This window comes from Sturnira hondurensis, unplaced genomic scaffold (genome assembly GCF_014824575.4).
Source record: "Sturnira hondurensis isolate 20B ecotype Veracruz unplaced genomic scaffold, ASM1482457v3 Scaffold0009686, whole genome shotgun sequence".
Lineage (NCBI taxonomy): Eukaryota > Metazoa > Chordata > Mammalia > Chiroptera > Phyllostomidae > Sturnira > Sturnira hondurensis.
Genome location: NW_028082317.1, coordinates 601,089 through 625,544, shown reverse-complemented (window position 1 = coordinate 625,544; position 24,456 = coordinate 601,089). Strand labels below are relative to the sequence as shown.

The 24,456-nt window shown below is 36.1% G+C and overlaps 1 protein-coding gene across 1 annotated transcript in view; it reads left to right on the top strand.

The window, feature by feature from the left end:
- LOC118994671 (unconventional myosin-XVI-like) overlaps positions 1 to 24,456 on the top strand; it is a 298,709-nt gene that overhangs the window by 92,295 nt on the left and 181,958 nt on the right. Inside the window, exons 8-9 of the mRNA XM_037057347.1 lie at positions 3,974 to 4,126; positions 7,882 to 8,082. Of these exons, the coding sequence (XP_036913242.1) occupies positions 3,974 to 4,126; positions 7,882 to 8,082 (354 nt within the window). The remainder of the gene's footprint in view (positions 1 to 3,973; positions 4,127 to 7,881; positions 8,083 to 24,456) is intronic.

Here is a 24,456-nt window from a genome sequence, read left to right as displayed (position 1 = left end):
ATTCTGAATGCAAAATGATAAGAGAATTCTATTGAATATCTTTGAGATATTTACATTTATCTAAGTATTTTCAATTAGATAATCTCAAAATGAGGAGAAAGGTGTCATATAATTTGGATGTTTCTTGTACAATAGAGAATCATTCATTGATGTTCTTATTTTGGAGTCTTTTATTAGATTTCTTTTCATTCTTTCATGCAGTAACATACATCACCTTATTTTTCATGGTTTCAACATTTATTTCTGAAGCACTCTATTTCCTAAAGTATATTATATTTAGGAACACCTTCCATAATTACTTCTAAATCAAACTGCTGAGCTATAGGACCTATTTTTGTTGTATTAAATGATTAAATTTGCTTTTTAAAATCAAAAGTTAAAATAATTATAATTTTGTATATCACATAATCAAAGAGAATCTATTCCAGTGGTTTTATTCCATAATGGAGTCACTCATTTTCTGGAAATATATTTGTATAGTTTCTGTGCATAATGGAGGCTTATTTTCTGTAAATACTTTACTCCACACTTTAACAATCTTTATTAATCTTTAGTAACAAAATTACTTTAGCATTAAAGGCCCTTAACATAGTATTAGATTGGGGGAGCACTTCCCACATTTTACTTTTTAAGGAAAGTGAACTAATTTTTAAACTCACTTTTTTCTCTAACAATAATTTTCAGAATGTTTTGTTTTTGAATTTTTAATTAAAATGAAACAACAACTAAATGTTTTCCTTTCACAATGGGGATGCTACTGTGGACAGATGCTACACAGAAATCATTTTATAGAAAATGACTTGTTCTTCCATAATCATTCCTGGAGGTAAACACAGTTATTGATCTATTGATATCACTTAGTTTTAATGGAACAACTCAAGAGAATGAATGTGCTAGACTGTATCAGTTACAAAGAAGTAAATAGGTTTCATATGATATTTAAATACTGAATTCTATCCCTTCCTTTGCTGGTTCTAACGCACAAAATTTCTTATTCTATATTTTTATCCAGTTGTTTTTGCCTTAACAATTAAGTATGTAAAGTTAAATTTTCTATATTGTATGTTTTCACCTGAAGTGACTATAGTCTTAATGCTTTTTATATTCAGAGAATTGATCAGTGGAAATATGAGTTTAAGAAACATTTAGGTTTAAATATAAATAACTTATAGGTTTGTGTGTAACTCATAAAATCTACTTGTCATGAGGAAGAAAGGAAAAGTTCTATAACTCCTGGCCAAATCAGTTAGAAGGAAGAAAATTTATGCAGAAAGAAAATGATGCAGAGTGATTATAAGTTTTAAGAAAATTCTCTCAATTTTTTTTATTTTAGGTTTTAAAATGATTTGCCCTGGCTGGTGTGGCTCAGTGGATATAGTGCTGGCCTGTGAACTAAAGGGTCACCAGTTTGATTCCCATTCAGGGCACACACGTGGGTTGCCAGCCAGATTCCCAGTAGAGGATGTGCAAGAGGCAACCACACACTGATGTTTCCCTTTCTCTCTTTCTTCCTTCCTTCCCCTCTCTCTATAAATAAATAAATAAATAAATAAAGTCCTCATTAAAATTTTTTTCTATAAAATAAATAAATAAATTGACTTCTAAGACAGCAACAATGTGGCATATTCATATTTTACTTTTAACTTAGATTTTATCTTGTAATAGAATGCAATAAGGAAGCTTATTCAATATACAGACATTCATTTATCACCAAATTTGTAAAAACCATTTTTCACTGTGAAGCAGGGATGCAAAAACCATTTTTTGACCTGTAACTAAGAACTATTTTTGTTACTTTTTGGGTGTCGAGATATGCAATTTATGTCTTATTTTTAATATAAGGCATATTTAATATTTAATATTTAAATTTTTATTTACTGATGTCTAATTTATTGACTATTCTCCATCTGTTATATTAATAATGAAATGTTGATGTAGTCATCATGGAAATACCTTGACTAGATTAAGTCACAAGAACCTCTGAGCTTCAGCTCTCCAGCTGTTGTCAAGGTAGCCTGGGTACCTGCTGTCCTGCCTTCCTCCAATCACCACATTTCTGAAGACATTTGAGCTTTCAATACCTACTAACAAAATTCTGGTCCTGGAAAAAAGCAAAGTACACTTCAATGCTGGTGTCCAGCACTTCACAGGACACCATCACTGTCTCAGCACAAATGCCTTCTGTTTTCTGACTAGTGCTCTACACTCTAATGTGTTAGTATCTTCCTTGAGAAAATTCCCAGTGGTGACTTCTTTATGTTCCTGGAGACTTATAAGCTACCCCCATCAAAAAAAAATCACTGGATCTGTGAGAAAAAAAATGGCTTTTTTTCCTATGTACACATTATCCTTCACTCATTCTTAATTCATGAGCCACACCCTTATGAGCAGGCTCGGATGCCACATGGGGAATTAAAGCCTATCTGGTACTGGTCATTTGAGAAGGTGACTTGGCTCACTGACTGGACAGTAAAGCATAAGGGATACTCACATATCCTAGAGAGAAGCCATGAACTCCCAGTTGATGGACAGGAATGGGTAGGATGAGCTTCTACTTCTATGTAACTGGTGTTATCAAGACACCAGACTTGGAGAAGACTTTGGGTACATGGGAAAGAGGAACTTATGGTGGTCTAGTCTTGTGTGATTTTCAAAAGTTTTGGCATTTTCATTATAAGTACAACACATTTTATGTTAAATATAATCCTAGATATTGTTCTTTTTTAAAATATCTGGTTTTCTTATTAAAATGCTTTATAAGTAATTTTGATTTGTATATGTTATTCACCTTTAATTATTTTCAGTGAGGTACTGAATTCTAAATATTTCTAAGTGATTTTTAAATTTTACCTAGTATAACAGTGAATAAGGTGCAGATTGGGGAACATGGTAGTCTGTTTGACTGAATGAGTTCATTAAACAAATGGGTGTAGACAGAGAAGACACAAGCTCAAAGACTAAGCCCTGGAACACTAAGATGGGGTCAGAGGAGACAGAGAAGAAGTGGCCAGTGAGGTAGGAGGCAAATGTCCAGTGAGAGAGAGATGTCCTGAAGGACAGGTGAGGCAGCACTCCACGGAAGTAGAGGAATGACTGTCACATTACTCAAGGAGGTCGAGGAAAAAGAACACTGAGAATTAAGCATTGAATTTAGAATTGTAAGTATCACTACTGACTTCCACAAAAGCAAGTTTGGTGATACTATGGGGCAAAAATTGTAGTAGAGTGCTTTCAGTATTGGGGAGAAACAAAATTTGAGATAATAAGAAAAGGCAACTCTTTTGAGGTTTTTTTGTTATAAGAGAAAGCAGAAAATTAGGAGAGTAGCCTAGTGGGTAGTATGATTTTATTTTGATTAGATTTGGGTTATATTATTTTTTAAATATTTTAAGATAAGTTTTAAGATCTAGAAATTAAAACTTTAAGATTGAAAAATAACATACTTATTTCCTAATGGGAATAGAGAAAAAACAACAGTTGTAGGAATGTAAAAAAAATTTCAGATAAAGGACATAGTTTCTGCAATAGCATGCTTAAACTGGTTATTCTTTCTAAGAGAAACCCATGTTCTCTTGAGCATGTTCTCTTGTAACAGAAATGAGGAGGCAAGAAATGCTTCTTCTCTGGGGTCTCACAGTCAATCCATCTTTTATCTTTACTTGTTGACTAAAAACCAAATATTTTCTTTCAACAGTATGTTTTTTAAATCCTCCAATATATTTTAGACTCCAGATTTTTAAGCTAATGTTATAACCATACTTGCTGTTATTTTTAGCATACTTTAAATTGAATAACCAGACCATGTGAAGTCAACAATATCAAGTGAAACTCCTTACTTTGGCTTCGCAGGCAATACTGTACTGCTTTATCTCAATAGACTAATTGGTGTTTAATATTCTTGAGTTAATATTTCTTAGAGTGGATCTGCATGACCATATTATCTTGTGAATTATTCTCTTTTTCTCCACAATAGCTTTGTGTCAACATGACCAATGAGAAGATTCACCACTATATCAATGAAGTGCTTTTTCTACAGGAGCAAACAGAATGTTTACAAGAGGGAGTTACCATGGAAACAGCTTATTCTCCTAGTAACCAGACTGGAGCTTTGGATTTTTTTTTCCAGGTATTCGTATAATGTAATTAGTGACTTTACAGAATACACACATTTAAATATGCTAGAGACAAATAATTTTCTTTCAAGGGGTTTTATTTTTGAGATATCTTTCTATGCCAGACTGTGCTATGTATTTATAGTCTTCTAGTCTTATCTATAGAAAGACTTATCTATAGTCTTATATATAGCCAACAGAAGAGGTACAAGTTACCTTTTCTGAAGAGGTATTTGAAGGATTACCAATCCATTAAAAGAACAGCATATATTAAATCATCTGTTATAAAAGTATTTATGACTTATTATGTTGCTAACCTCTCCTTTTGGCACAGTTACAAATGCCCAATGACCAAGATTAATATTTAAAAAATAATATCTAAGACTATCATGATCATAAAATAAATTTAACAAAATTTTATCTTCAGTTTCTAAATTTAATTATGAAAAAACTAACAGAAGAATATGTGTGCATACATATAATCTTAGAATATCTGCAGGCATTTATACTTATCTGTTTCTATCTTAAAGAATCTTTGCATCAATGTTTGTATAACATAAACAAACATCTATCATATGAACAGAAATCCCTATGTACCAATATAGGAAGATATTATGAAGTTTTACCCATAATATTTCTAAAACATGTGAACATTGTTTAAAACTGATAACATTCAGTTACTTATCGAAGAGCATACTATTTAACTTTCTACCAATTTATTTCCATGAATAAAAGAGTAGACTTATAAATTTTATACATTTCCCATTGTAAAGCACTCTTGTTCTTATACAAACTTGTTAACATTTTAAAAATTACATAAGAAGCCCTCTTCCTCCAGAAAGCCCTCCCTCATTATGACACATATAGTACATAATTTATTTATTTGAGATTTTGACAGCAATAGATATGTGGAAAGCTTCAGGTGCCAGCACCTCGTTCTTGTTTGCCGCTGTGACCTTGACTGCTATCCACTGGTCAACAGGATGTTTCTTCTCTCTCTTTGGCTTTCAACCCTGAGGTTTCATCTTTGGGTCACCATGACCTCTTTCACCATGTCACTAGTAGGGCTCTGACCAATATGAGTTGAAAATGGGAGTGGACATTTCTGGCTGCTGCTTTTCTTGGGTACCCATGAAAATGGAATGAAAAGGCATACCAAGTCTAGGGTGAAATGTATAGGTCTGTACACCAGGCAAGCATGTACCCTACAATACAAAACAAGCTTATTGTTTCCTTTAGAGCACTTCCTAACCCTCCACTACTGGTAAACATTATAATTTTTGTGTAGGCCTCATTTATATTTCAATGAACACATATTTGTCTTATTTCCCGGAAGGGAGAGGTCGATCCATATTCTTATCAAATTTTCCAAGTGTCTAGTACAGTTTTTCACACTCTCAGTGTTGCTGCTTTTTGTTGTTAGGGTGAAATTGCATATGATAACCTTTCACAAGCAGAAGAACAATTCAGTCTCCTCAGAGACTCCTGAAGGAATTGAAAGGCCATTAATCCCTTTTTATGACTTATTTCTCCCTGTTCTACTTTCTTCAGAAGCTTCAGCAAATTTTTCAAGTCAGTAAGTTTATCACCATTCTTTCATGACTTTATATCAAATGTTCAGAAAAATATAGCACATGCAAACTTCAACATGCTTGGAGACAATACAAATTATAATGCTTTAAAAATATATTCCATTGGTAACCAACTACCTCACCCTTATAAAATATCATCTTGCTTTCGGAGCAGAGTGGCTTAGCACTTTTTTCATCAGTTGCGTCCCCAAAAGTAACTGGGGCCTTGTTTTTGATTCACCTAAACATCAATTTAAAGCGTTATTAAATGAACAGAAATCCTCACTTCCAAAGTAGAGGTCTGTTGCCATCCCTGTAATGTGGACACACTTTTATACAACCTTTAAATAGCCCACGTACCCTTCCACTGCATATCTGCATGTGCTTGTGTGTGTGTTTGCCTGCTCAAGTCAGCAGATGAAGGAATGGCTTCTGGTATTATAATATCTCCTCTTATTTACTTTTCAGCAAGGAAGTTGCTATTAATTAAAATAATGAATTTTTAATTTTCAAAACATCCCTAAACAGGACTAGTCTTCAACAAACTTTTTATATCAACTGTTTTCTTTTAATGCCTCTCCCATCTTTTTGTATATTTATATATACTTAAAACTTTTTTTCACCTCTGGGCTCTTCATGGGGACTCTTTATGAAGTCCCCGGCCACGGCCACACTGAGACTCTTGTAATGTATCATGCAGAAAGGCCTGCTAGGATAACACTCCTTGTAATGAACTTTCTCCTTCAAATTTCCTTGTTGAAAGGCATTTCTGTGTTGATAAGAAATGCCTCTCCAGGTGTGCTAGATAATTTGCCAAGGTAGGTGAAATTGCTTTTTTTTTTGCAGGTGTTTCTGATTCCTTCATAGTGCCATTCCCACCTCATTAGTTCTTCCTCTCTTTCCTTCCTGGGGATACTATTGGATGCTTACTCTAGAGATGGCCCTCCTAGCTGCCAAATAGCTCCAAAAGGGCACTTGTGGTGTATGCGCCTCCACCAGGTGGAGGTCCTTCCCATGTCTGGCACTTTCACCCTTCATTCTCAATAGGTGGCACCAGAATGACTTCAACTCCACAGCCTTCATACAACCATGTATATAGTTTTGGATTTTCTTTAGTGTAAGCAGGAGACTCTGAAAGGCATAAAACAACTAAAATATTTATGACATGTAGGAATTATGACACATAGGAGTGACTTTCTATTGTCCAAATAAATGACATCATGAAAGGCTGGTGGCAGTATGGTTTGATTACCTCAAGTCAAAATACAAACTGAAATTGCTATCGGGGTCAATATAGATCTTGTCCCTTTTGGAGAGGAATAATTTTTTATGGTATTCACACTTCAAAAAGAACCCTGAGTCTATGATAAGAAGTAAGATACAGTATGTGACAGAATAATGTAAATAAATAATAAAAAGTACCTTACTTTAAAATTTGTCAATGGCAAATTTTCCCAGGAAAGAAAAGATAAGCAGCATAGCACTAAGTAAAAGTTATTCAACTGATAGATAAGCCACTTGGGCAGAATGGTGTTTTGTGTCTGGAACAATGCAGTATCAGAGGCTGGGAAGTTTTCTGAGCATCATTTTCCTTCATGTAAGATTAATTTTATATTGTTGCCTACTGTGTGATTTTATTTTTATTTGGCATCAATAAACTATGAGACTTCTAACTTGAATTTTGTAAGTTATAGCTTCAAACTTTCTTTTCTTCTAAGTCTAGGTATTGGAATATCATAGAATCACTTCTACTTCCTGCTAAGTGGGATTTTGTCATAATTTTTATGACTTAACGTCATTGTAGGTTTTGTTTGGTGTTTGATAAGTCACTTACCCACCATAAGCATGAAGTGTTTGACATGGGTTATAGGTCAAGAATAATTACAATTTTCCTATAATTGGAATTTTTATTTTCTTTTTGAGATGAGACTATACTTTTTAGTAACTCCAATGTTTTACTAATGGGAAAATATACTCTTCCAATTCTTATTCATTCCTCTAATCAATAAATACTATTGAGGGCCTACATTACATCACAGTTTTGACTCCAACAGTGTGCTAGAATAGATATGTAATAAAAGTAAAGCACTCATTTACTGAGTGCCTTATGTGAAATAATGAAATTGTAAATAAGCATTCATGAATAACAAAAGTACCAAACTGAGTAATAGAAGAAGAAAATCCTTCTTAACTTTCAGAAGCCATCTGGATTTCTCTGTTTATTGGATGAAGAAAGTCAAATGATTTGTTCAATGGAAACAAATCTTCCCAAAAAGCTTCAAAGCCTCCTAGAATCCTCAAATACGAATGCAGTATACTCCCCCATGAAGGATGGAAATGGGAATGTTGCCCTCAAAGATCAAGGCACAGCATTCACTATTATGCACTATGCCGGGCGGGTAAGTTCAAGGTTAACTATGTAATTTATCATGTGCACCTACCTAATGGACCAAAGGTCTTAAGGACAAGCTTTAAAGTGTTTGATATTTTAGAGTTTATTATTTTGATAAATGAAAGTTGGGTAAAAATCCACAAAATTTTCCTTTTCTAAGCTATTTCTTTTAGCCTGATAAAGACTTAGCATCTTTAGAATGTGGGTGATGAAGCATGCAATATAATCTTTCTCATAATGTTTTGAGAATTATAACTTAATATGACCAAAAGAGACCTGGATTTAATACAAAGAGCTCCACTGTGAACTTTGGGATATTTTTATAATCCAAACAAACATTGGACATTTGAGTTTCCTTACTCTTAAAAGAGTTCTAAGTATTATTTTTTTAAAGAATGTCAACCAAAGAAAGCAACTTCCAGATCCCTCAACTCCCTAGCCAGCTTTGTAAAATGTGTTTCTCTCTTTAAAACCTTCAAGGAACCACTCTTACCTATCTAAAAAAAAAAATCGACACTCCTTAGGCAAGGGTCCTATCAGACTTCTCCAAGCTGATCCCTTTCTTTTTTCATGACTCATCTGTTATAACTGCCCTATACAAAACCTCTGTTCAAGTTTTTTTTGATGCACCTGCTGTTTTTCGGCATCCCCTACCCTTTCCACTTAAACTCCCTCACACTCAAACTTGAAACAGACTTTTCTTCATCATAATATCAAATTGTATCCATCTTTTAATACTTAAAACCATGTCTCACTTATCTTAAATCCAGCTCCTGTCTATAGTTAATGTCTTCTACTTTTAAATTTGCAGCCCTCAGATATTTTCCCCCATTTGGCACTTGTACAAATTATATTTTGTGTAGGGTGAAGTCTCTACTCACTCTCTCATACTCAAGTGTATTACAGTTCATTTCAACAAGGTTTAACTGAATCTCTACTATACACTGAACCCACAGCATTAGAGATCAAAGCTAAGTAAAACATATGGCTTGTCTGCAAATATCTCATGGTCAGATAAGGAAAAAATAAGTCATCAAATAATTATGATATAATTTCTTTATAATAGTAATATTAACAAAGTTCTATAGTACCACAGAGAAGGAAGCAATTATTTGGACTCAAAAAAAGTATAGAAATATTTTCTAGAGGAGGTGAAATATGACTGAGGTATTTAAGGGTAAGTGAGAACTTATTGAGAAGTAAAGTGACATTCCAGTAAAGACATGGACTTTGATGAGGGAATGACATGTGCAACTCTCAGGATTCGGTTGCATAGGACAGACTCCATTCTTGCTGTTCAAGCAGGATATACCTTTAGTATAGGAAAATAATTATTAGGAGACTCTCAGTTGAACTTTCAGAAATGACCTTAATTAAAACCACACCATTTGACAAAGCTACCAACATAATTATGGCCTGAACTTTGATCAGGGAGCCTCCAGCCCCATAGAGAAGCTGGTGCTACAGGTACTGACCCTTTTTTAGTGCTGCAACTACACCAGGAAAATACTCATGCTTTGTACTACACATGGAGGAGGTCAGTGACTTGGCCTGGAGATCTCCATGGCCAGAGAAAAATGAAACTTCATGGCAAACTTACTGTGTGCAGCCTCTATCTCCTTTCACCTTCTAAATCATGTGCCATTGTGCCAGACTGGTGGAAGCTACAGAGCAATCATATTCTAGCTGCAAATGAGTCTGGGAAGGTTAACTTTCCTGCTTCTGCTTCTTAAAGATTTTATTCATCTACTTTTAAAGAGAAGAGAAGGGAGGGAGAAAGAAAGGGAGAGCAACATTGATGTGCCACAGAAACATCAATTGGCCTCCTCTCAGAGGCCCCCAACTAAGGGTCCTGGCCCGCAACCCAGGCATGTGCCCAGACCACAGATCAAACCTGCAACCTTCTGATTGGTGAAATAATGGCCAATCCACTGAGCCACACCAGTCAGGGCAACTTTCCTCTTTTTGACATCTGTAGTACAGGAAAGTGACTAAGATAGAGGCTGTGTAGCATTCTGCCATATCCACCCACACTGTAGTTAGGGAATGGAACAAGAAATTTAGTTGTCTACCGAGCATGGTAGGAGAAAAATCTAAAAATACTGTTTTGGTCAAGTCAGGGGTAAATGTGCATGTATAAGGGGGGCCCCAAAATGAAATTTATTTATAAAAATTGTGTACTTATTCTTACATATTTAGATTTTAGTCACCTTCTCCATCTGATGCAATATACATATTGAGAAGTTTTTTCCACTGCTCAAAATGGTTTTAGAATTCTTTGATTTTGATGCCTTTTAGTGCTTCTACTTGTTTTTTTGTTTTACCTCTTCTACATTGGCAACACATTCCCATTTGAGGACTTTTTCATGTAGGGAAACAAAAAAAGTCTCTCAAGGTGAGATCAGGTGAATGGGGAGGGTGGGGTACAGGGCTCATGCCATTCTTGGTCAAAAACTGCTGAACGCTCATTGTGGTATCGGCAGGTGCTCTTGTGAATCACCCACCATGAAATGGGCAAATGCATTGCAAGAGTATTCAAGCAAATTCACTGACACTGAACCAGCCTCTCACAACAATGCTAGCTGGTACACTGATACAGATGGGTTCCTAGAACACTTACCTAGTAGGAGAAGCCTGTACTACAAGGTACCTGCCCTCTAGAAGATAGTTCCAGTTGTTTGGGGGGTACCCCTTATACTACTCAGAACTTTGTCCTTTAGACAGTATTAATTCATCAGATGTTTTCATACAAAATTAGGGATGAAGTAAGAAAGAAATGATATAAGATGGACTAAGAAAAAAGGAAAGGGAGCTCTGGAAACACTCGGGTAAGAACTGTGTGTGAGCACTGGCCATGGCATGCAAAGGAGGCTTTCATAAGGAAGGGCCTGGGGACAGAGACTGGCTAGATGTGCAGAGGGAGGGGCATACAGCTTGAAATAATACTGAGGTTTCTCACATCCTGGTTGGTTATATTACGCCAACCAAGAGAAGAAATACTGGAGAACGAGGCAGTTTAACAGGAAATATATTCGGTTGTAGATGTTTGGATTTGAGGTTTTCATGGAAATCCCAGTAGGATGCTGAAAATACTTGATGCTTGGAATGAAAGAGGTTGGCTGTTTTGAGCAATGCAGTCATATTTTTTGGAAATGTGTATCTTGATCATTTTACTCAAAAAGAACATGGATAGGATAGAGAAAAGAAGATAGTAGGAGAGGGAAGGATGAAAGTAACCTACAGAGAGGGGGGAAAAGTCAAAAGGAAGTGTGCCCTAATGGGACAGTTAGGCCAAAGAGCACTTTTGTGAGAAGTTACAGTAGAATGATACCATATAATGGCTTGAGTAGTTAATGGATGTGGAGAGAAGTCAGTATGAGATTTTATACATAACAGTTAAGAACTTTTTCAGAGTTATTTCTTTTATATATAAGGTGTGTGTGTGTGTGTTTTACTTGCTCTGGTCTTCAGCTACTGATGACTTTATGAATGAGTGATAGCCCTCCTGTCCTGTCCTCGATAACCATGCTCAGCTTCTGCAGACCCATGCCTATGGCTTCTTTTATAGAATCAATCTATTTTTCATTTGGTCTTTCTCTTTTTCTTCTGCCTTATATTTTCTCAGCATTATTGTCTTTTCCAGAAAGCTCTGCCTCCTCATGATGTGCCTGGAGTAGCACAACTTCAATTTTGTCATTTTTCATCCAGTTTTAGGGTTAATTAGCTCTAGGACCCACTTATTCGATTCCCTTTGCAGGGCATCCACAGAGCTTTCCTCTAACACTACAAATCATATTTATTCCTATTTCTTTCTTTATTGTCCAACTCTCAGTTTGTACTTAGTAACAGGGCACGCAAGGGTGTGGATGATCCTAGTGTTGCTCTCTGATGTCGCATCTTTGTTCTTGGCAATCCTTCCTAATTCTCCTGTTAACCTTTACATTTTTATAATTATAACAATCTTTTAGCCCTGTATTCAGATCTTTTAATCTATATTTTATTTATAAAATATTTATTGAATTTATAGGATTTAGTTGAAAATTTACAATAAGGTATAACTAATGATTTTGAAAAATTATTTTTCTATAAGTTTCATGGTATCTATCTTAAGTCAGTATATAACTGACCTGCTTTGTAAGCCCATTTGTGTTATATCTTGTAGTTGTATTCAATAATGGCTAATTGTGTTAAATTGAATAGGACCCATCTTTGGAATAAAATTTTATTTAGTTATTTTGTTTGCTTTTACAAATTATGCTAAAAGCACCTAATGAAATTTTAATTTTAATTGTTTTAAGCAAATTTTTGGAAAAACTGAATAGTTTTAATGAATATATTTATTTTACTGAATTCTAATGGCAATAAAGCATACTAGAGAAAAACATTTGGTTAGTTGCCATCAAAACCAAAGCTCCATGGAATCATGAATTTTCCTGTAAAGGCACCTTTATATTTTAAGCAGGATCTTTCATCATTGGAGTCAGTTTTGTGGTTTTATAAAAATCCTTCTAGTCCTGGCTGGCATAGCTCAGTGGATTGAGCATGAGTCTGCAAACCAAAGGGTCACTGGTTTGATTCCCAGTCAGGACACATGCCTGGGTTGTGGGACAGGTCCCCAGTTGTGGGCACAAAAGAGGCAACCAGACACAGATGTTTCTCTCCCTCTCTTTCTCCTTTCCTTCCCTTCTCTCTAAAAAATAAATAAATAAAATCTTTTTAAAAATCGTCTATTTTACTGAGATGTACTAATGAGTCTTAGCCCAAGGACTCCCTAAAAACTCATTCACATGTTACAGTATAGGTTATATGTAATTTGTGACAATATGGCCAGCCATATGCCATTCTAATTATCAGATGTACCTACATGTACTTATGCTTTTAGCTATTTCATTTTTAAAAAGGCAACACATTCTACATTATATATATATCAAGAGATGTAGCAAAGAGCTAAGTTGTTTAAAATTAGCATGCAGAGTCTGTTTTGGACAGTAGGATGGGCATTCCTCAGTAGCTCTTTGATGATTCCTCTAAGACTCCCCCTGAAGGAGAGCTCCATGGCTCTGAGATCCTTGGTTTGGTTTGTGGCCTTTTCCTTGCCAGAGAAATGAGCTAGAGAGTCTTTCTCATTACCACATGTTCCTCCTTGATTGGTTTACCTGGTTTTGTTAACAAAAACTCACTACATTTCCTCGAAGAATGACCATTACTGCTGGTGATGATATAGACCTCCAGCTGCACCAGGATGCAGTGGCCTATGCTGTTCTGACTATGAGATCCTCCCATGCTTCTGATATTGCTTGGCACAGAGGCTCAGAGATTCATTTAGAAATGTTTAAGCAACATTATTTGCATTATAGCAGAAGATCTTTCCTAAACACATTTGAATTTTTTATTACTCATAGGAGCATGGTGTATTTTCTAACCTCCATTACAGAAATATTTTAAAGTAAAAGGGAAGAGACTGTACATGAAATATTAACAGGGTCTCATTAAGGAGCATGAATCTGAATTTAAAAAGGCTGTGAGTTGTGTTTGGTTTTTATTTGTTTTAGCAAATTTTAAATTATATAAGGGGTTATCTGTTTTAGGAGTTGCCCTTAAATCTCTACTGGTGATTTAAATGATGGATAAGCATTAAATCCAGAAGTATGTCTAATTTTATTGGCTTTTAAAATTAAGAATCTCAAAGGAAAGAAGAATAATTATTTGGCAAAAGACATGGGCTCTTAGGAAAGTTTAATTTCCATTAAGGTGATTCTGAACTAACTCTAATGGGAAATAGTATTTTGAAGTTTCTAAATTTTAATGTGCATAAAGGGAATACATTACAAGATAGCAAAGCAAACTGAAGTAATAAGAATTAAATTAATGAAAATGTAGGTCAAAATTAAAAGTTACAAAATATATGACACTTACATATCTGACCCTTTTGTTTTCTACTCATAAAGTCTTTGTCTGAAAGTTGTTTTATTATGATTTTACTTTTTTTTAGTATGAAGTGATTAGTTCTGGATCTCATATAAATATCCCATTCTATGACTGACCTTGATGGCTTATGTAAATCAAATTGGTGATACTATTTTTACCTAAAATGATGTGTCTGTGTTTTAGCTTCCTTCTTCCCCCCCAAAACTTAACTATTGTAGTGACTGGAATGGTGGCCACTCCAAAAAATATGTCTTTACACTCATCCTTAAAACATGTGAATGGAATCTCATTTAGAAAAAGGGTCTCTCCATATGTAATTAAGTAAAGTGTCCTGAGACAAGGAGATCATCCTGGATTATCTGTGTGAGCTCTAACTCCAATGGCAAGTATCCTTATAAGAGTAAGGCAATGAGAGATTTGAAAGAGAAAAGGAGGCCATGTGGCCATAGAGGCAGAAATTGGAGTGATGTGGCCACATGCCAAGAACACCTGGAGCCACCAGAAGCTTGAAGAAACAAGGAAGGAGTGACCCTATAGTGTCTAGGAGAGGAGAAATGCCAGAATCAAAGTTCTGGCCTTCACAACTGTGGAATGACAAATTTTTGTTGCTTTAAGGCACCCAGTTCATGGCCATTTGTTACAGCAGCCCAGGAAACTAATATAGTGTTGGCTGGTTCAGTATTTACAAATTAAAAAAGAAGGGAGTAGTTTTAACTTATAACATTGTAGAATTTCCTTGTCACATTTGATTCATTTGCAAGTGACCCCTACATTCCTCCTCTATTTGTGCTCATATTTTTTTTCTCACCTGGAATGTCCTCATTCTTTCAAAATTTCATTCATCTTTCCAAGTGTCAAGTTCTTAGCCTAATCCAAATTTCACTGATCTCTACCTTCCCTGATCAATAATGATGCCTGATGCTTTCCTACATTTTCTAATTTACGAAGTGCTACTGAGACATTTTTACCAGGTTTGTAAATGTTACTATGTCAGTTTACCAGTTAAGTAAGCAGTGGTGAAGTTCAATGATTCACCAAATATTAAACAGCTACATATGAGTCTTCTTGTGGTACCATGACGAAGTTTCTCAAGTGGGTGGTTTTAAACAGCAGAAACTTATTCTCTCACAGTTCTGGAGGCTGGAGTTCAAAATCAAGTGTCATCAGATTTTTTAAAAGATTTTATTTATTTATCTTTAGAGGGGAAGGGAAGGAGAGAGGGAGAGAAATAGCAATGTGTGGTTGCCTCTCCTGCATCCCCTGCTGGGAACTGGCCTGCAACCCAGGCACATGCCCTGACTAGGAATCGAACTGTGGTTGGTAGGTTCACAGGCCCACGCTCAGTCCATTGAGCTACACCAGCCAGGGCAGGGTTTTTTTTTCATCAGGCTCCGAGAGAAATCTATTTTAAGCTATTCCCTTAGCTTCCAGTAGTTGCCAGCAATCAGCATTTCTCTAACTTCGACACAACACCCTCCATCTTCATATGATCTCCTGTCTAGATGTGTCTTTATGTATCTTCTCCTCTTTTCGAAGGATACCAGTCATTGAATTTAGGGCCTACTCTATCCAGTATAATCTCATCTTAACTAATTATGTTTGAAAATATCTTATTTACAAATAAGCTTATGTTCTGTGGTTGTAGATGGACATGAATTTTGGGAGTCCACTATTCAACTCACTACAGCCTGGTGGGTCACAATACTGTGTCTCATTTTTCCACGCCCCATATGTTTTTCTCTCTCCATCATTATGTATGGTGAAATTTTAAAGGGCTTATTGCCCTTGCTGGTGTAGCTCAGTGGATTGAGTGCAGGCCTGAACCAGACGATCGCAGTTCGATTCCCAGGCAGGGCACATGCTTAGGTTGCAGGCCAGTTTCCGGCAGGGGCCAGTTCCCTGCAGGGGATGCACGAGAAGCAACCATACATTGATATTTCCTTCCTCTCTCCTTCCCTTCCCCTCTAAAGATAAATAAATAAAATATTTAATTTAAAAAAAAGAAATTTTAAAGGGCTTATTGGCTATAGTCATAGAATCTGTGTGGTGTAGTGGAAAGATACAATGGGACACACTGCGACTCAATTGCCATACCTTTAAGTAAGATGCTGACTTTCAGTTGATATACCCATAAAGTCTGTAATTAAAGAGAATATGGATGTGAACATTATAAACTTGTTCTGGAGGTTAAACAGTGAGCAAGCAATAAATGCAAGCATGATTATTTTGAAATAATTGTGAAATACCTATCGTATTTCCCTAACAATAGCTTTTGATGCAGAAATACCACCACATTTAGCAAAAATTTGAACTCATCAGTCATAGATATTAAAGACCCAAAAATATTTTGGGGAACTAGTCAACTGGCTGTATTGTCACATCATAATATTAGGGATCCAATTGACTTACTCAAATTAAGTTAGTGGTAAAATGTCCTTCATTAGACAAAAAAGTATGTTTGTTAATTTTTATATCTTGTAAAGTGCTCACATTGCATAAAGCAATGTTTTATAAGTCATTCAGAATATTTATTTTTATTTAACACAATATTATTAATATCACTTCAGCAGATGATAGGGAAGATGTAACACCACTGTTATATTTCCTTGCTCTTCCTGTTACACTTGGAAAATTTCAATGGAAAATAAACATAAAAAATGAGGTATTTATCTGTGCAAACTATAATATTAAAAGAGAAAACATTTAGCTAAAAGTTTTAACTTATGGCAATGTGACATTCTGTCTTTCAATGAATATGCAGGTTATTTTTGTGATGAGCAGTTTTACCTTGATTAAAGAGATTCTTATAAAAATTATGTTCTTTACCACTTAGCTTTATGACTAATATTTTAGTTGAGTATAAAGGTCTGTGAAGCTTTGGTGCAGAATTTAGAAGGTTCTTTTAATATTATTTGCCTTAAGAATGTTAAAGCATTGTCTGCAATTTATATACATATTTGGAGAGGTAATTTTATGACAGAATAGCCTCTTTATATAATGTGCTTGTAAATGTGTCTTTCTGTGAGTGAATCTTGTTTGTATACATCAGGATTTCTTTTCCATTTCCCTAAAGCACATTTCTGCAATACAGTCTGATTATTATTGTTCACGTCACTGATTTCCACAGGCCTTTATGGGAACCACATTGCCAATAGAAGTGATGTGGTAAAAAGAATGATGTTACTGATTTGTGGCCGGTCTATAAAATACCTGACTTTTTTCCTTCTCCCTGAAAATAAACTACCCCTATTGTGTGATTTATGCTGTTAATGGATCTCTGAGAAGTAGAGATCTTTATCTCATTGATACTGCAGTAGATTCTAAGTGACACACTGGTGAAAGCTAACCTCTTTGTTTTTAGACATATTTATATAACATGTAGGCAAAGGACACCTTGACCTGTATATTTCCCAGTGCTACCTGTGTCAAAAACACCTTCTGTAGCTTGTTACCTGGACCTCACCACCCAGAGATTTTTTAGGAGACATAATTGGCCCAAAAGGGCTCTGAACATGAAGCTTTAAATTATACCAAAAAAGGAGCTGGACCAATAATCAATAGGGAGGCTTCCATTTATTCCCCTTTCTTTTCTTTAGCCAGAATCCCCAGACATAACAATGAAATCTGTCTGGCCTAATTCAAACTGATATTATTAAAGGTTATTTGACAAAGATATTTTGACTCATGCAGAAAGAGCTTAATTTACATCTGTATGTGTTCACCTCTTTGACAGACTTTTAGAAAAATAAAAATTAACCAGGCTCCTGGTGTCATGTTGCTTTTATCAGTTTCACCTTTGGGATAATTTTTTTTGTAGGAGACTTGATAAATGTTTCCTTACCCAGGGTTTGGTAAGAAAGAGAAAGTACAGGATCCCATTTAAGGACTTTGACTGTTTCTTCAAAGATTTAATAACTTCCATCATCTTCATTGGCTGACAGAAAGTTATAAATAGAAAATTCAGACTTTCTAGCATATTAATATCTTATTGTTAGTTGGTAGTTTTTAATTTTAAAAGGAAAAGTGAGGTTTATTTATAAATTTCAAGGCAATTTTCATATTTGTATTCTAGGTATCTAGGTAAAAACTCTTAACAATAATACTGTGTGTTCCTAATAATTGTTTATAAGACCAAATCTTGTTTCTTCCTTTTATTGATTCCAGAAAGAGGGAAGAGAGGGATAAAGAGATAGAGAGAAACATCAATTGGTTGCCTGTTGCATGTGCCCTGACTGGGGATCAAACCCACAACCCTGGCATGTGCTCTGACTAGGAATCAAACCTATGGCTTTCCAGTCTGCAGGACAATGCCCAACCAACTAAGCCATACTGGCCAGAGCCCTAATAACTTATTTTAAAATTAGCATTTATTGGCCCTGGCTGGTGTGGCTCAGTGGATTGAGTGCCAGACTGCAAACCAAAGGGTTGAGGGTTTGATTCCTAGTCAGGGCACATGGCTGGGTTGCAGGCCAGATCCACAATAGGGGGCGCATGAGAGGCAAGGACATATTGATGTTTCTCTCCCTCTCTTTCTCCCTCCCTTCCCCTCTCTCTAAAAATAAATAAATAAAATCTTTGGAAAAAATAGTATTTATCAACTTAAAGTGAATCAGGAAGAAACAAAGAAAAACTCACTCAGTGGAAAAGTAAAAAGTAGAAGCCTCTGCTTATAAATATTGATGCTATAAAGAGATCAATTTACTTCCACACATGAAATTGAGACTCTTTTCAGCAAACCTCAGATACAGAGGTGAAACTACACATGAAAAATGGTCAGGCCCATTTGTATTTGCTGAAAATGATCTTTTAGTCTTTTGGCTAAAACTCAATCTTTACATACATTCTGATGTGATATATTGTATTCTAGAGTGTATCTCAAAGTTTTGCATTTTGTCACCTGTTAATCTCTACTACTTCTTTTCCCAGAATTATATTTTTCACCATGTAAATAACATGGCGGGGAGAGAGATTATAAAATTAATGTGAGCATACTTCCATTTCATAAGTACTGGTGTTTCTCATAGTATTTTATGCCTTAAGCTAGGAGTTTATTTACTGTCATGATTAGTTTTGTCTATGAGATAAGTCCCAAATCTCCAACGTAACTATTTTTCCTGTGGGCTCCACACCTGCCTATGTACTTTTTAATATTGCTACTTGGGTAGCATTTGAAATGCAACAGATCTAGAAGCTAACTAAACTAAACACCCTAGCCACCTCCCAAACTCTCTTCCTCTCGACTGACTTCAAAGTAAGTAAATAAATAAAACTGATTTTTCATATATGTCCCACTTTACAACTCATGGTAAAGTCAGAAATCCAGTTAATTATCAATTATAAGCTACTTTCCCCCTACATATCTCTTAAATCTAAAAATACTCCTTCTTATGCCAGTACCCTAGTTCACATTGCCCTCCCAACTCTCCTGGCACACTTTAATAGTCTTCTGACATTAACTGTGTTAATATAACATAAATAGTAACTATCAATAAAAAATGGATGGACATTTTTACTTAAAGGCATACTAACTGCCTTTATTTCATTTATTGTCTTGCTTTTCTAATAACGCTGTTTAAAATTTAATGTGATCAGCCCTGGCTGGTGTGGCTCGGTAGATTGAGTGCTGGCCTGCAGCAGGGAATCTGCCAGTTTGATTCCCAGTCAGGGCACATGCCTGGGTTGTGGACCAGATCCCCAGTGGAGGGTGTGTGAGAGGCAACCACACATTGATGTTTCTCTCCCTCTTTCTCTCCTCCCTTCCCCTCTCTCTAAAAATAAATAAATAAAATCTATTAAAAATAAAAATAAACAAATACAATTTAATGCGATTATTCTGTTTCACCTTGTTAATAATAGACCTAAAGTAGTAGCAGTGATGACTGCCTTCTTAATCAGCTGTTTGTTAACCATTCTTTTAAACATTTTTACCTTTTAGCTTATCTCTCCTTGCTAGAAGAATCAACTTTGCTTTTTCCTTAAATAATCAGATTTTGCAGATCATTTTAACACACTTGTTCTTCATGTACCTGGTAGTTGAACAAGCACAACTAGAGGGATGTGATCAAGATTCCATTTATTTTTGTCTCACTATTTTTAAAATATATTCAGCAAAGACAGTCCTTTTCTTATAACCAGATAAAAACTCAGGCAGATTCAGTGATACTTCCCTGGTAATAGTTCTTTATTTGCTTGTATAGGCACTCGCAGGCTCAATTTAGTAGTTAAGGACTTCTAGTCCTATGTAATAATAAGAACTACAAATGTAACCAAAAGTTAAGGCCCCTTGTGTGTCAACCCCACAGTCCCCACTGTACAGTGGCCTGGGGCATTCTGAGTTCTCTCTTTTGTGCTGACTCGTGTTGTTACAATATGATTTTACACATGTTACACCTTTTGATATTTAGGGTTAAATCTCACTTGGGTGCTTTCTCGTGTACTGAAACCCTCTTCCTCTGGAAACCTTCCATGTCCTTCCCATGACTTAGGTGATGCCGAGTCTCCTGGCTGGCAACCGCCCCCCTACAGTCTTGGCCTCTCAAGTTCATTCCACACTGACTCTCTTCCCTGGACTTCTCTATTCCCAGCCCCAGTGCGTCCTCTTGGGCAGGATATAACATGGAACAAAAAACATAACCATGGCCTTTATAGTTGATCAAAATCATAAGTTCTGTGCTCTCCACTTTTAAGAGCTGCCATAGCTCATCCCACTGCAGCAGGAGATGTTTCTTTTTTATCTCTTGTTATGCATCTTTGTTCTGATGTATGTCTTTTTAAATTGAATTTATTAGGGTGACATTGGTTAACAAAATTAGAGAGACTTCATTTGTAAAATTCTGTAATATATCATCTGTATATTGTGTATTCACCACCCCAAGTCAAAGTCTCCTTCCATCATCATTTATCCTCCCTTTACCCTCTTCTACCTCCCCCCACCCCCCATCCCCCTTTCTCCCTGGTAATCACCATAGTGCTGTTTGCTTCTCTGAGGGTTTTTTCCTTAGTCCATTTACATTTTCACCTGGACTGCATTATGCTAAGTGAAATAAGCTAGTCAGAGAAAGACAAGTACCATATAATTTCAGTCGTATGTGAAATCTAATGAACAAAATAAACTAGCAAACAAAATAGAAACAGACTCATAGAGAACAGGCTAACGGCTATCAGAGGGGTGAGGGATTTGGGGGTTGGGTAAAAAAGATGCTGCTTCTTAACCCCCATTGTCCTGCCCATCCTTAACCTTTGTGCTTCTTAGTGGGGTCAAACATGTCTGCATTGTCTGCAATGTCTCCTAACTAGTGGGACAATGTCAAAGTGTAAGAAGGATGCCAAGGAGCCTCCTCCCTTTTTGCCTTAGAAAACTAGGGAAGAAATTATGTAAAATACATCTACACTACATCTTACATCTACACTTGCATGCTACATAAAGCCATCATTATTGTGTACTCAAATTGGTGTGAGAGCAATAGATAAATAGCCCAACATATGGAGACACAGACAGAGAAATCAAATATGGTAGGTAGATAGATAGATAGATAGATAGATAGATAGATAGATAGATAGATAGATTTGGGTAGATAGACACTTATAAATCAATACCAGCACTACCAAAACACATGTAAGTACCCATGTTGTAATGTAAGATATCCTGAAATGCCTAAATCATCACTGAAGGGGGTTTTATTAGGGAAACTAACTTTTGGTATATCAACTACATGGCAATATAGATTTCCATACCAGGAATAGGTGATCCATACCATACATTGATTAGGTGATCGTAGAATTAACAATTTGGTTTGTCCCTAACATATTGTCTTAAAAGGTGGAGTGTACATGCTGTAGGGAACTATCTCATTCAAATGTGTTTTATCAGGAAACTATGGATAATCTCTTAGCTAGATGAGAGGATGAGAGAAGGAAAATTAAGTCATATGTAGTCTAAGTAGTGAATCTAGGTAGTGATGCCGCCAAAGGCCCTCCTAAGACTGTAACACTTTGGTTTTGCCACTCAACCACTTGTGTTGCTGCTTTCAGATTCTGGCCTGAATCAAGGATTAAAGAATTGAAACATTTATTGTTCCAGCCTGGAGTACAATGGTCTATTGTTTCCCTTTCTCTTTTCTCTATACTGTAAGACTGTGCATCCTTTCAAATATTCTGCAGTCCATTCTGCTCTCTCCACACAATTCATTTATAGGCTTAGATGATATCTCCTTTCACACTAAGTCTAGCTAGAATGAATAGTTCTTATCACTTTGCCTATCTTCATCCATCAGGCCTTCTATTCTCTGTCATTCTCTTTGCCTTATTTTATACCTACAAGAGCTTCGTTATCTTTCTTTAGGAGTTTTGAACAGTGATACACATGGCATCTATCCCCAGCATTTCCTGAGCTGCTGAGCCAGTGGAAGCACCTGAGTTGCCAGCACCAAGACAGGACTAGCTGGAAGAAGAAATTGGGAGTGGTGGAAGTTGGTCAGGAACTAGCCTGAAAAAGAAACTGTGCCAAATTTTCAATAAGAAAGTTTACAGAGGCTAGGCTATACAGGAAAATTCAGGGAGATGGAGAGGGTACCATGAGGTGATCCAGAAATGTGTCTCTAGTGGAAGATGCCACCTCCTGTGAGGCTGGAGAGAAGAAAAGACCACCAATCTGGGAACTAAAAACAGCTGGTGGGAGCCAGAACCATGGTAGCCTGCCCCAGAAAAACTGGGCTATGAAGAGTGGGCTGTAGGATGAGAGTGGAGCCAGCATTTGTTGGGAAGGAAGGGAATCACCAAGATTTTTACTCTAGTCCTGCCCTTCAGTCCCCTGCCAGGGCCCCAGGGGCAGTTCTGGCTATAAGGGAAGGTCAGAAACCACAGAGAAGACAAGGGAAGGGAGTTATTGGAGAGGAAATAGCATATATGGAAGGAAAAGGCATCACCAAGCACAATATGTGATAAGAGTCCAGTTCTTTTGAAAGGGCATATTTATACAAAAATAGGTTAGATATGTGGGTAGGTAGGAGGAGAGAGAGAGAAGAAAAGAAATATGAGGCTATTTTTGAGAAAAGGAATCAGAGGTAAATTTTATTTTATTATTTTTAATATTGTCCAAATTTTATAAGTGCACATGCATTATATTTTATGAAGTATTTTTTAAAGATCAGTGTTATTCATTCTCCTTGGTTTGTTTTCAAATGTAGTCTTCTAACTCTGATTCAATGAAGAGTATATTTATTGACTTTTGCTATAAACCACACCAAAGGCAATTTGAAAATCTGCATAGATAGTATCTACTTATGCCCCCATACTATGTACATATATGGCCTGTTTTAATCCCCTAAAAATGGTTTCTTTTACTGATGAGCTATGCTAATAAAATCATTAGCCAAGTTCAATATTAAATTGAATAAGTAATAAATCGAAGTTCAGAGAAGCTGACTCCTCATGCTTTCATAGTTAGTTATGACAGTCCATGTCCCACAAATTGTTTTTTTAGGCTGATAGGTGGAAGTGAGGTCACAAACCCCACTTCGCAACCCTTGGTCCACTGTCCTTTCTACTTTAGTACATTCATATTCATTTCATTTTCCTCAAATTTCCAGCACCATATATGACTTATTCAGAGTATCATAATAACAAGGTTGTTAAAAATACTGATATCTATTGCTGAGGTCTTAGATAAAAGTTATTTGAAAAATCCTTTTATACTGCTTTTTACAAAATGCTAACTATCCTAAGGAACAAATGTTTAGCCTGAGTGTAATTATACTGTAGTCCCATTTTAAACTTATCAGCCATTGAAAAATATGCCAATATTTGCCCTAATAGTGGTCCCATATCTCAAATGCCCAGAAATGCCCATATGCTCAAATCCTGTCCCTGGGTTTCCTTATCCTCTGCCAGCATCACATAGGAGGACAGAGTTCACAGAGCATCATGAATCACTAGTACCCAGAGCCCTGATTCTCAAACTTACATGTGTGCCAGAATCAACTGAGGAACAAGATAAAACTGCAAGTTCCTTAGCTCCATTATTTTTTAAAATTTTTTAAAGACTATCTTTTTTTAAAGATTTTATTTATTTATCTTTAGAGGGGAATGGGAAGGAGAGAGGGAGAGAAATATCAATGTATGGTTGCCTCTAGTGTGTCCCCTGCTGGGAAACTGGCCTGCAACCCAGGCATGTGCCCTGGCTGGGAATCGAACTGCGATACACTTGGATCACAGGCCCGAGCTCAATCCTCTGAGCTACACCAGCCAGGGTTCCTTGGCTCCATTCTTATAAATGATGATTAAAGAGGTCTGGATGAGGTCTAAAGTATGTGCGTGTTTATTGAGTATTAGAGGATGTCTTCCTATAGGTAATCTATGAAGTACTTTTTCAGAAACTCTGAAGGTATTATTAGCCACAGAATAGGTGCTCAGTTTAGCACACATTCTGAAGTCACTTGCTGACCTCCCGGTGTGT